This window comes from Petaurus breviceps, unplaced genomic scaffold, assembly GCF_028583685.1.
Source record: "Petaurus breviceps papuanus isolate PSGF00001 unplaced genomic scaffold, PetGlider_PUasm1.0 90750, whole genome shotgun sequence".
Taxonomy (NCBI): Eukaryota; Metazoa; Chordata; class Mammalia; order Diprotodontia; family Petauridae; genus Petaurus; species Petaurus breviceps.
In genome coordinates this window covers 511,780-524,655 of record NW_027187335.1, presented here as the reverse complement: position 1 = coordinate 524,655, position 12,876 = coordinate 511,780, and the positions used below count along the sequence as shown (strand labels likewise).

Below are 12,876 nucleotides of genomic sequence, written 5' to 3'. Positions count from 1 at the left end.
AGATTTGGAGTCAAGGGAAAATGGTAGTTCTGCTTCTTATTATCTGTATGATCTAGGTAGCATGGTTGGTAGGATTATTGGTTGGTATAGATTAGGGCTGGAAGGGACCTCAGATACTATGAAGAGTGTGAATTCTGGAGTCAGTGGACTTGAGTTCAAATCCCACCTATGTTGTTTATTACCTGTGTGTCTTTGGGCAAATCACTTAACCTTTTTGGCCTTAGTTTCCTAATCTGTAATGTAAAGAGGTTGAGCTATATGAGCTTTAAGATATGGCTTATAATAAAGGATTCTTAATCTTCTTTGTGCCATGAACCTCTTTAGCAGTCAGGTAAAACCTATGGAGCCCTGCTCAGAATTATTTTTTAAAATACATAATACATGTAGGATTGCAAAGAAAACCAACTGTATTGAAATAGAGTTACCAGGATTCTGAGAAGATGGCAGAGTAGGTCAAGAAATTCTAGACTCTTCAAATCTCCTCCACAAACAAGACAGAACATCACCTCAAAGTGAATATAGGGAGGCAAAAATAAACAAAAGTGCTGAGGTTTGGGCTGATTGAAGTGCAAATACCTCAAGCAGACTTTGCTGAATCAACAAACAACACTGTGGGGGAGGGAGGGGTGCAGCTGGGTTGGGAAGCAGCCTGGCCTCAGACACTTTCACCCCTCAGATCCTGTGGAGGTTGGACAGTTGAGTAGAGGAAGATTGAAGGACCCTCCAGGGTCTCAACAAGCCAGACCCAGCTGTGCTCATCAGACAGCCTGGGACTTTGAGCATATGGCCCATGAGTTCAGTAGCATAGGGGCTGTGGGCACTTGCAGGAGAGCAGAGTCGTTGGTTCCAGTTCCATGGCAGAGAGGAGAGCTGAAGTTTGCAGCCATGAGACAGACTACAGGGAGTAAGTTTAAGGGACAGCATGGCTATAGGACCTAGCCATGGCTTAGGGGTAGAGAGGAGTGCCCAAGGTTGGGCTCCTGAACAGAGCTCAAAAAATAATAGTAAGAAGGAACTGAGTCCTGGGGCACCATTGGCACCATTCCCCATACTTTGGGACTAGAAACTTACTACAAAAATAAGCTTCTAAAAATAAAATAAAACATAACAAAAATAAAAATGAGTAAGCAAATGAGAAAGATGGGGAGAGAGAAGATTTGGGTTCATATTCAGAGGACAACAGTGAAGTTTAAAAAAAAAAAGCAACTCCTACCTCAAAGAGAAACATCAAATGGTCACAAGCCCAAAAAGAATTCTTGGAAGAATTTTAAAAGGACTTCAAAAAGCAAATAAGAGAGATCTATGAAAAATTAAGGGAACAAATAAGAGCAATCCAAGAAAATTATGAAAACAGTAAACCAATTGAAAAAAGAGATCCAAGAACTTAAGAAAATAACTCCTTGAAAGCTAGAATTGGGCTAATGACATTATAAGATATGAAGAAATAATAAAACAAAACCAAAAGAATGAAAATATAGAAGAGAATGTGAAGCATCTCAGAAAAAACAACTAATCTGGAGAACACTGAGGAAAGACAATATAAGAATTGTTGAACTACCCGAAAGTTATGATCAAAAAAAGAATCTTGATACAATATTACAAGAAATTATTAAGGAAATTGCCCTGAAGTCCTAGGATAAGAGGGTAAAGTACAAATAGGAAAAAATCCACTTATTACCACCTGAAAGAGATTCCAGGATGAAAACTTAAAGGAATATCGTAGGCAAGTTTTAAAGTTCCCAGGTTAAGGAGAAAATAATAGAAGCAACAAGAAAAAAACAATTTAAGTACTGCAGAGCTACAATCAGGATTACACAAGACCTAGCAGCTTCTATGCTAAAAGACTGTAGGGCTTGGAACAATATATTTTAAAGAGCTGGGGTTTTGACCAAAAATAACTTACTCAGCAAAGTTTGAGTATGATCCTGAGGGGGAAAAATGGACATTTAACAAACTGAAAGACTCTCAGGTATTTATGACAAAAAGACCAGAACTCAATGGAAAATTGACATATAAGATTCAGGAGAAATATAAAGTAAACATTAAAGACCAATTATAAGGGACTCAATAAAGTCAAACTGTTTACTTCTTATATGTGAAAATTTTAGCATTCTTTTGGAGTTTTTTTTTGCTCTTTGCAGGGGAGATGGCAGGGAAATTGGGGTTAAGTGACTTGCCCAAGGTCATACAGCTAGTAAGTGTTAAGTGTCTGAGGCCAGATTTGAACTCAGGTCCTCCTGACTCCAGGGCTGGTGCTCTATTCACTATGCCACCTAGCTGCCCCTATCATTATTCTTAAGACTGTTATTTATTACTTTGATAATTTTAAAGAAAGATTGGAGCTAAGTTGAATATGATGGGGTGACTCTAAAATAACAAAATTGGGTAGGAAAATGTAAAAATGAATGATTATCTCATACAGATGAGGTGTGAAAGGAAGAACTGATACAGAAGAAAGAGTTAGGGGTGGAGGCTGGTAGTGATGGAACCTTATTCTTATTGGATCTGGGTTAAAGAGGGAACAACACATATATCCAGAAGGGTGTAAAAGTCTTCTAAATTTATGAAGAAATAAAAGAACTCAGGGATAGGATAAGGAAGGGACTTTTAGAAGGATGTGAAGATTAAAATTTCAGAGGGTAGGGAGAGAGAATAAGAGTGGAGTTGAGAGGGGTGTGTAGGATAAAGAATAGAAGAGTAAGGGAGAGGATAAGGAAGGAATTCTTTAATTTTTAAAAAATTTTCCACTTAATAGTATGTTATCTTTTTCCAATTACATGTAAAGAGAGTTTTCAACATTCACTTTTATAAGATTTTGAGTTTCAAATATTTTCTCCCTCCTTCCTCTCCCCCCTCCCTGAGATGGCAAACAATCTGATATAGGCTATACACGAACAATCATATTAAACATATTTCCATATTAGTCATGTTGTGAAAGAAGAATCAGAACAAAAGAGAAAATAGTATGTTTTGATCTGCAGACGCCATAGTTCTTTCTCTGAATGTGGACAGCATTTTCCATCATGAATCTTTTGAAATTGCCTTAGATCATCAGACTGCTGAGAAGAACCAATTCTATCAAAGCTGATCATTGCACAATGTTGCTGTTACTGTGTACAATGTTCTCCTGGTTCTGCTTACTTCACTCAGCATCAATTCATGTTAAGTCTTTCCAGGTTTTTCTGAAATCTACTTGCTCATCATTTCTTATAGCACAATAACATCCCATTACATTTATATGCCACAACTTGTTCAGCCATTCTCCAATTGATGGGCATTTCCTCAATTTCCAATTCTTTGCCATTACAAAAAGAGCTGCTATAAATATTTTTTTGCAAGTAGGTCAGAAGGAATTCTTTAAAAGGGGTGGATTAGGGAGACAGTTGTTAGAAGTAAACTAAAAGTGTGAGGAGGGATAGAGTAAAAAGAGAGGCTGAGAAGGACAATAATGAAGAAAAATAGGGTGGAGTGAAATGCACTAATAGTAATGATACATTTGAATGTGAATGGGCTGAACTCACTCATAAAACAAAAACAAATAGCAGAATGGATTAAAAATCAGAATTAATAATGTTATTTATAAGAAACATTTAAAAATGAGAGATATACATACATTTAAAATAAAGGACTGGAGTAGAATTTATTATGCTTCAGCTGATGTAAAAAAAAGGCAGGGGTAGGGAACGGCTAGGTGGCACAATGAGTAAGAGCACTGGCCCAAGAGTTGGGATGACCTGGGATCGAATGCAGGCTCTGATATTTAGCATCACACCCAGAAATAACTGGCCCTGTAACCTTGAGCAAGTTACTTAACCCCAATTGCTTTAAGAAAAAAAAAAGCAGGGGTAGTAATCATGATCTCAGACAAAGTTAAAGCTAAAAATGATTTAATTAAAAGATATAAATAGAAAACTACATTATGATAAAAGGTTCCATAGACAAAGCAATATCAATACTAAACCCATATTACTAAATACTACCACATCTAATTTTTTTCTCCAAATTTATTTATTTTTAGTTTTCAAAATTCATTTCCACAAGATTTTGAGTTACAAATTTTCTCCCCATCTTTCCCCTACCCCACCCCCAAATAGCAAGACTACTGAATACCCCTTTTCCCAATCTGTTTTCTCTTATATACTTCCTCATCCCCCCCAACTTTCTAGTAGGGCAAGATGGATTTCTATACCCCAGTACCTGCATATCTTATTTCCCAGTTGCATGAAAAAAGCAATTATTTTTTTTTTAACATTTGTTTTAAAACTTTGAATTCCATATTTTTTCCCTTCTTCCCTCCTCACCCACCCCCACTAGGAAGATAAGGAATTCACTATAGGTTGTACATGTATAGTTACACAAAATGTTTCTATGGTAGTTATATTGTGAAAGACTGACTGTATTTCCCTCCATCCTATCCTGCCTCCCACTTATTCTATTTTCTCCTTTGACCTTGTCCCTTTTCAAAAGTATTTGCTTCTAACTACCCTCTCCCCCAAATCTGCCCTCCATTCTATCATCTCCCCTCTTATCTCCTTCCCCCCTGTTTTCCTGTAGGGTAAGATACCCAGTTGAGTGTGTATGTTATTCCCTCCTTAAGCCAAATTCAATGAGAGTAAAGTTGACCCATTCCCTTTCACCTTCCTGCTCTTCCCCTCCATTGTAACAGTTTTCTCTCACTTCTTATATATGAGATAAATTACCCTAATCTATCTCTCCCTTTCTTCTTCTCCCAATATATTCCTCTCTCACCTCTTAATTTTATTTTTTTAGATATCATCCCTTCATATTCAACTCATACTGTGACCTCTGTCTATGTATACATGTACATATATATGCACACACTCACATATATCTATTTATACACACATACACCCTCCTATACATATACATATATATTCCCTTCAACTATCCACATACTGAAAAAAGTCTTATGAGTTACAATTATCATTTTTCCATGTAGGAATGTAAATAGTTCAACTTTAATAAGTTCCTTATGATTTCTTTTTCCTGTTTACTTTCTCATGCTTCTCTTGCTTCTTTATTTGAAAGTCAAATTTTCCCTTCAGCTCTGGTTTTTTCATCAAGAATGCTTGAAAGTCCTCTATTTCATTGAATGACCATATTTTCCCCTGAAGCATTATACTCAGTTTTGCTGGGTAGGTGATTCTTGGTTTTGATCCTAGCTCCTTTGACCTCTGGAATATCATATTCCAAGCCCTTTGATCCCTTAATGTAGAAGCTGCTTATCCTGATTGTGTTTCCACAATACTCAAATTGTTTCTTCTTGAATGCTTACAGTATTTTCTGCTTGACCTGGGAACTCTGGAATTTGGCTATAATATTCCTAGGAGTTTTATTTTTGGGATCTTTCTCAAGAGGCAATCATTCTTTCAATTTCTATTTTGCCCTCTGTTTCTAGAATATCAGGGCAACTTTGCTTGATAATTTATTGAAAGATGGTGTCTAGACTCTTTTTATGATCATGGCTTTCAGGTAGACCAATAATTTTTCAATGATCTCCCCTGGATCTATTTTCCAGATCAGTGGTTTTTCCAATGAGATATTTCACATTGCCTTGTATTTTCTCATTTATTTCAATCTGTCTTATAATATCTTGATTCCTCATAAAGTCATTAGCTTCCATATGCGCCAGTCTAATTTTGAAGGAATTATTCTCTTCAGTGAGGTTTTGAAATTCCTTTTCCATCTGACGAATTTGGCTTTTTAAGGCATTCTTCTCTGCATTGGCTTTTGGGGCCTCTTTTTCCATTTGGGTTTGTCTATTTTTTAAGGTGTTATTTTCTTCAGTATTTTTTGGGTTTCCTTTAGCAGGCTGTTGACTCACTTTTCATGATTTTCTTGCATCATTATCATTTCTCTTCCCAATTTTTCCTCCACTTCTCTTGATTTTCAAAGTCCTTCTTGAGCTCCCCCATGGCCTGTAACCAATTCATATTTTTTCTGGAAGCTTTTGATGCAGGAGTTCTGACTTCATTGTCTTCCTCCCATTCCATGCTTTGATTCTTTTTGTCCCCAAAAAAGGATTCTATGATCTGTTTGTGCTTCCTCTGCTTGCTCATCTTGCCAGCCAATTACTTGACTTTTGAGCTCTTTGTCATGGTAGAAATATGCTTCTAGATTGCAGAGAGCCATGTCCCAAATCACTGGGGTTTTTGCAGGTGCTGGAGCTATTAAGAGGGTGCCCTCTCTACAGCCCCCCACAAGCTCTGGTACACTGGCCATGCAACCTAGGCCCACTACCCAAGACTGTGATCCAGATCCAAGCAGGTTACATCAAGAGTGATTACCCTCTGAATGGTCGTTTGGTCCCCCTACAATCTGCAGGCCAGAAGCTCTGGAGGCAGCCATGTGACAGCAACTGCAGCCTCAGCCACTTCTTTCCCCAGGGCCAGGGGCTGGACCATGCTCTTCTTCACCCAGTTCCAAGAAATGTTCCCCACTGACCTTTTACTTTCTTTTGGCATTTATGTGTTGAAAAGTCTGGAAACCACCACAGATAATTCACTCTTCTAAAGTCTCCTCTGGCCACTGCTGGTCAGGGTCTGCCCAGGGCCAGAACCATGCAGCTTACGTAGGACTGCACTCAGTTCCCAGTCTGGTGTGATAGACCCTTCTTGTTGGCCTCCTGGGCTGCCTTCAGCAGGAGATTTGTTTCTGGCTCTGTAGCCCTAAAGTTTGTTTAGAGTCATTGTTTTACATGTATTGGAGGTGGTGGGAGCTGGAGTCTCACAGAGGTCCTGTTTTAACTCTGATGTCTTGGCACCTCCCCAGTACATCTAAATTTTTAAAAGAAAAGTTAAATGAATTACAGGTAGAAATGGCCAATAGTGTTATAATAGTGGGGGGACTTTAATCTTCCCCTCTCAGAGCTAGATAAATCTTTTTTTTTTAAAGCAATTGGGGTTAAGTAACTTGCTCAAGGTTACACGGCCAGTTATTTCTGGGTGTGGTGCTGAGCATCTGAGCCCGGATTTGATCCACGTCATCCCGACACTGGAGCCAGTGCTCTTACTCGATGAGCCACCTGGCCGCCCCTAAGCAATTGGGGTTAAGTAACTTGCTCAAGGTTACACGGCCAGGTGTTTCTGGGTGGGTGCTAAGTGTCTGAGCCCGGGATTCGATCTCCAGGTGTTCTCAACACTGGAGCCTGTGCTCTTACTTGCTATGCTACCTGGCCGCCCCTGAGCTAGATAAATCTAACCAAAAAATAAACAAGAAGCTTTTTGGCCCATTCACTACCAGAATGAAGACCATTCTAAGCAACCAGACCATCGACATCCCAGAAAATGTTGACATCTCTCTTAAGGGTCGGACAGTTATTGTGAAAGGGCCCAGAGGAATCCTCCGCAGGGATTTCAACCATATCAATGTTGAGCTCAGTCTCCTTGGAAAGAAGAAAAAAAGGCTTCAGGTAGACAAGTGGTGGGGAAATCAAAAAGAACTTGCAACTGTGCACACAATCTGTAGTCATGTACAAAACATGATCAAAGGTGTTACCCTGGGTTTTTGTTACAAGATGAGGTCTGTGTATGCTCACTTCCCCATCAATGTTGTTATTGAAGTGAATGGCTCACTTGTTGAAATCAGAAATTTCTTGGGTGAAAAATATATCCGAAGAGTGTGCATGAGACCAGGTGTTGCTTGTGCTGTTTCTCAAGCCCAAAAAGATGAGTTAATTCTTGAAGGAAATGATATTGAACTTGTTTCAAACTCAGCTGCCCTGATCCAACAGGCCACCACAGTCAAAAACAAGGATATCAGAAAATTTTTGGATGGCATCTATGTTTCTGAGAAAGGCACAGTGCAACAAGCTGATGAATAAGTTGGAAAAGGTAAAGCAAGTGATGGACTTTCAGTGTGTGTTAAGTGATAAGATGACTTAAGATAATATATAAAGCATTTATTTACATGGCTTTATATTGTAATTATAAAGACAAGATTCTAAAAAAAAAACCAAATAAACAAGAAAGAAGTCAAGTAAGTGAACAGAATTTTAGATAAGCTAGATATTATAGATATTTGGAAAGAATGGAATGGGAATAGAAAGGAATGCACCTTTTTTTTTTTCTCAGTAGTATATGGTACCTTTTCAAAGCTGACCACATATTAGGTACATAAAAATTTTATAGTTAAAAGCAGAAATATTAAATGCATCTTTTCCTATCATAAGGCAATATAAATTATATTTAATAAGGGACAATGGAAGCATAGAATAAAAACTAATTGGAGACTAAACAACATAATCTTTTTTTTTTTTTTGCTTTTCTTTTTTGGAAGACAACTGGGGTTAAGTGACTTGCCCAAGGTCACATGGCTAGTTTTTGTGTTAAGTGTCTGAGGCCATATTTGAACTCAGGTCCTCCTGACTCCAGGGCCAGTGCTTTATTCACTGCACCACCTAGCTAACCCAAAACAACATAATCTTTTTTTTTTTTTTAAAGCAATCAAGGTTAAATAACTTGCTCAAGGTTACACAGCCAGTTATTTCTGGGTGTGGTGCTGAGTATCTGAGCCCGGGATTTGATCCAGGTCATCCTGACACTGGAGCTGGTGCTCTTACTTGCTGAGCCACCTGGCCACCCCTAAGCAATTGGGGTTAAGTAACTTGCTCAAGGTTACACGGTTACACGGCCAGGTGTTTCTGGGTGGGTGCTAAGTGTCTGAGCCCGGGATTCGATCTCCAGGTCTTCTCAACACTGGAGCCGGTGCTCTTACTCGCTGTGCTACCTGGCCGCCCCAAAACAACATAATCTTAAAGAACAAGCGGGTTAAAGAACAAATCATAGAAACAATAATTTCATCAAAAAGAATGAGAATACTAAAACAACATATCAAAACATATGGGATACAGTATAAGCAGTAATTAGAGGAAAATTTATATCTCTAAATTCTTACATCAATAAAATGGAGAAAGAGTAGACCTATGAACTAGATATGCAATTTAAAAACTAGAAAAAGAACAAGCTAAAAATCCCCAATTAAGCACTAAATTGGAAATCCTAAAAATTAAAAATGAGATTAATAAAATTGAGTATAAGAAAACAACTGAATTAAATAAGATTAGCATTTGGTTTAATTAAAAAAAACCAATAAAATAGATAAACCATTGGTTAATGTGATTTTTTTTAAAAGAGAGAGAAGAAAATCAAATTAGTAGTATTAAAAATGAAAAAGGCAAATACACCACTAAGAAAGATGAAATCAAAGCAATTATAAGGAGTCATTTTGCCCAATTATATGGCTATAAATTTGACAATTTAAGTGAAATGGAAGAATGTTTGCAAAAATATAAACTACCTGGATTAGCAGAAGAGGAAATAGAATATCTGAATAGACCTATTTTAGAAAAAGAAATTGAGCAGACTATGAATGAACTTCTTAAGAAAAAAACACCAGGACCAGATGGATTTACAAGAGAATTTGATCAAACATTTAAAGACCAGCTAATTCCAATATTAAATAAATTATTTGTAATAATAGCCAAAGAGGGGTCCTACCAAACTCTGTTTATGAAATAAATATGGGGGCGCCTAGGTGACACAGTGAGTAAAGCACCGGCCCCAGAGTCGGGAGGACCCAAGTTCCGTTCCAGCCTCAGACACATAACACCCACACAAAAATACTAGACGTGTAACCTTGGGCAAGTTACTTAACCCTAATTGCCCTCCAAAAGGCAAAAAAAAGAGAAAGAAATATGATATTGATACTTAAACCAGGAAGGGTAAAAAACAAAGAAAGAATATTATAGACCAATTTGATTCATGAATATGGAAGAAAAAATGCAAAATAAAATTCTAACTAGGAGATTACAATATATTACTAAGATAGTACATTGTGACCAAGTGGGATTCATACCAGGAAAGCAAGGATGGTTTAATATAAAGAAAACTATTAATATAATTGACTATATCAGTAATAAAATCACATGATTATATAAATAGATGCAGAAAAGGATTTTTATAAAGTACAACACTCACTTCTATTAAAAAACACTTGAAAGGATATGTGTAAATGGATTTTTTCCTTAAATTGATAAGAAGCATTTATGTAAAACCATCAACAAGCATTATTTGTAATGACCATAAGCTTTTTCAACAAGATCAGGAGTGAAACAAGGATACCCACCATCACCAATGTTATTCATTACTGTATTGGAAATCCTAGCAAAAGCAATCAGAGCAGAAAAAAAGAAATAGAAAAAATCAGAATGGTCAATGAGGAAATAAAACTATCTTTTTTTTTTTGTAGACAATATGATGATATATTTGGAAAATCCTAAAGACTCAACTAAAAAGTTAGTTGAAACAAAGAATAATTTTAGCAAAGTAGCAGGATATAAAGTAAACCCACATAAATCATCAACATTCCTATATATAACCAACAAAACTCTGCAAGAAGAAATAGTAAGCGCTACCCCGCTTAAAATAACTCTATACAGTATAAAATACCTGGGAATATACCTTCCAAAATAAACTCAGGAACTCTATGAACAAAACTTTTATACAAATAAAATAAGATTTAAATAAATGGAGAAAGAATAATTGTTTATGGGTAGGCAGGGCCAACATAATAACAATGACAATTTTACCTAAATTAATCTATATATGCAATACCATCCCAACTAAGTACAAAAAATATTTTACTGAGTTAGGAAAAATAATAACAAAATTCATTTTGGAAGAACAAAAGGTAACAAATATCAAAAGAAATCATGAAAAATGTAAAGGAAGGAGGTTTACAACATCTTAAACTATATTATAAGGCAATAATTATCAAAAGTATCTGGTACTAGCTAAGAAATAAAAAGGTAGATCAGTGGAACAGAATAGATATACCATTTGCAGCAGCAAATGCCTACAGTAACCTTGTGTTTGACAAATACAAAAATTTAACTTTTGTGGATAATTCATTATTTGGTAAAAAAAAATTATTTGGAATACTGGGATGCAGTCTAGCAAAAATTGGGCATAGACCAATATTTTACATCCTTTACTAATATAAAGTTAAAATGGACACATGATCTAGATATAAAGTGGGATATATTACAAGAAAATGAGAAGAACATGGAATATGTTACTTATCAGATTTAACGGACAGGCAAGCAATTTTATGAATAAACAAGAGATGGAGAGCATTGTGAGGTATAAAATGGATGATTCTGATTACATTAAATTAAAAAGATTTGTACAAATAAAACCAATGGGGGCAGCCAGGTAGTTCAGTGAGTAAGAGCACCGGCCTCAGTGTCGGGATGATCTGGGGATCAAATCCAGGCTCAGATACTTAGCAACACACCCAGAAATAACTGGTCATGTAACCTTGAGCAAATTACTTAACCCCAATTGCTTTAAAAAAATAATAATAATGAAATAAAAAAAATAAAAAACAAATAAAACCAATGTAGCCAAGATCAGAAGGAAAGCAGAAAAGTTGTGTGTGGGGGATTTTTATAGGCGGTTTCTCAAATAAATGTCTCATATCTCAAATATATAAAGAACCTTTGTCAAATCTGTAAAAATATAAGTCATTCCCCAATTGACAAATGGTCAAAGGATATGAACATGCAGTTTTCTGATGAAGAAAGCAAAACAATTTGTAGTCATAGAAAAATGTTCTGAATCATTATTGATTAAAGAAATGCACATTAAAACAACAATGAGACATCATTTTATACCTATCAGGTTGGCTAAAATAATAGAACGGGAAAGTGGTAAATGTAGGAGAGGCTGTAGAAAAATTGAGACACTAATGCACTGTTGGTGGAATTGTAAATTAATCCAACCATTTGTTTTTGGGTTTTTTTGGAGGAGGAAGGCAGGGCAATTGGGGTTAAGTGACTTGCCCAAAGTCACACGGCTAGTATTTTTGTGTTAAGCATCTGAGGTTGGATTTGAACTCAGGTCTTCCTGACTTCAGGGCTGGTGCTCTATGCACTGCACCATCTAGCCTTCCCCAACCATTCTGGAGAGAAATATGGAATTATGCCCAATGAGTCACTAAACTGCCTATACTCTTTGACCCAGAAATATCACTATTAAGTTTGTTTCCCAAGATGATTATGGAAAAAGGAAAAGAACCTATATGTTCTAAAATATTTGTAGCAGTTCTCTTTGTGATGGCAAAGAACTGGAAATTATGGTGATGCCCATCTATTGGGGAATGGCTAAACAAATTATGGTATGTGATCACAATGGAATACTACTTTACTATAAGAAATGATGAGCTCAGTGATTTTAGTAAAACATGGAAATGATGAGATATGGGCTCTGGGAGCTCCCTCAAGCTCTCCTTGAATCTTTGAGGTATAGGCTCTGGGAACCCCTCTTGAACTCTGATTAAATCATCCCATTTGATGAGGCATTTGCATGAGGCCATAAGCCTTACATTGTGGCTGGGCCCAAACCTCTGTTACTAGACTTCCCACCCTTGAGCCTATCAAAATATCAATCCACCCTTGAATTGGCCTAGCCCACCATTGTCTGTAGTCTCCAGGTAGCCTCCAGCAACTTCCCACCCTTAATCACTCATTGACCTAATTAACTCCTCCTGAAGACCCTCCCCAAACTCCTCCTCTAGACCACCCCAGATTTCTCCCACAACCTTCTGTATATAAGACCCCATCTTGTCTCCATGTCTATGAGAGCGCCATAGAATAACCTAGCACAGACTTACTCTGTGTCTAATACAAGCGAACTTTTAATAAACTTTACTTTTCTTTGATTGAGAGAAGACTTGAGTTGAATTCATTCAGTAGGACCCAGCGTGTTGGTATTTTGGAGCAACTCTAGCCTTCTTTATGGGTAACCTCTTCAGAAAGACTTGCATGAAATAATGAAGAGCAAAATGATTAGAACC

The 12,876-nt window shown here is 36.9% G+C and overlaps 1 protein-coding gene across 1 annotated transcript; it reads left to right on the top strand.

Moving 5' to 3' along the window:
• The first annotated feature begins 7,237 nt into the window (after positions 1-7,237).
• LOC138145748 (large ribosomal subunit protein uL6-like) lies at positions 7,238-7,932 on the top strand. Its single transcript, XM_069067378.1, has one exon. It carries the CDS (start codon positions 7,265-7,267, stop codon positions 7,841-7,843), a length of 579 nt encoding a protein of 192 aa, XP_068923479.1. The 5' UTR covers positions 7,238-7,264; the 3' UTR covers positions 7,844-7,932.
• The last annotated feature ends 4,944 nt before the right edge of the window (positions 7,933-12,876 follow it).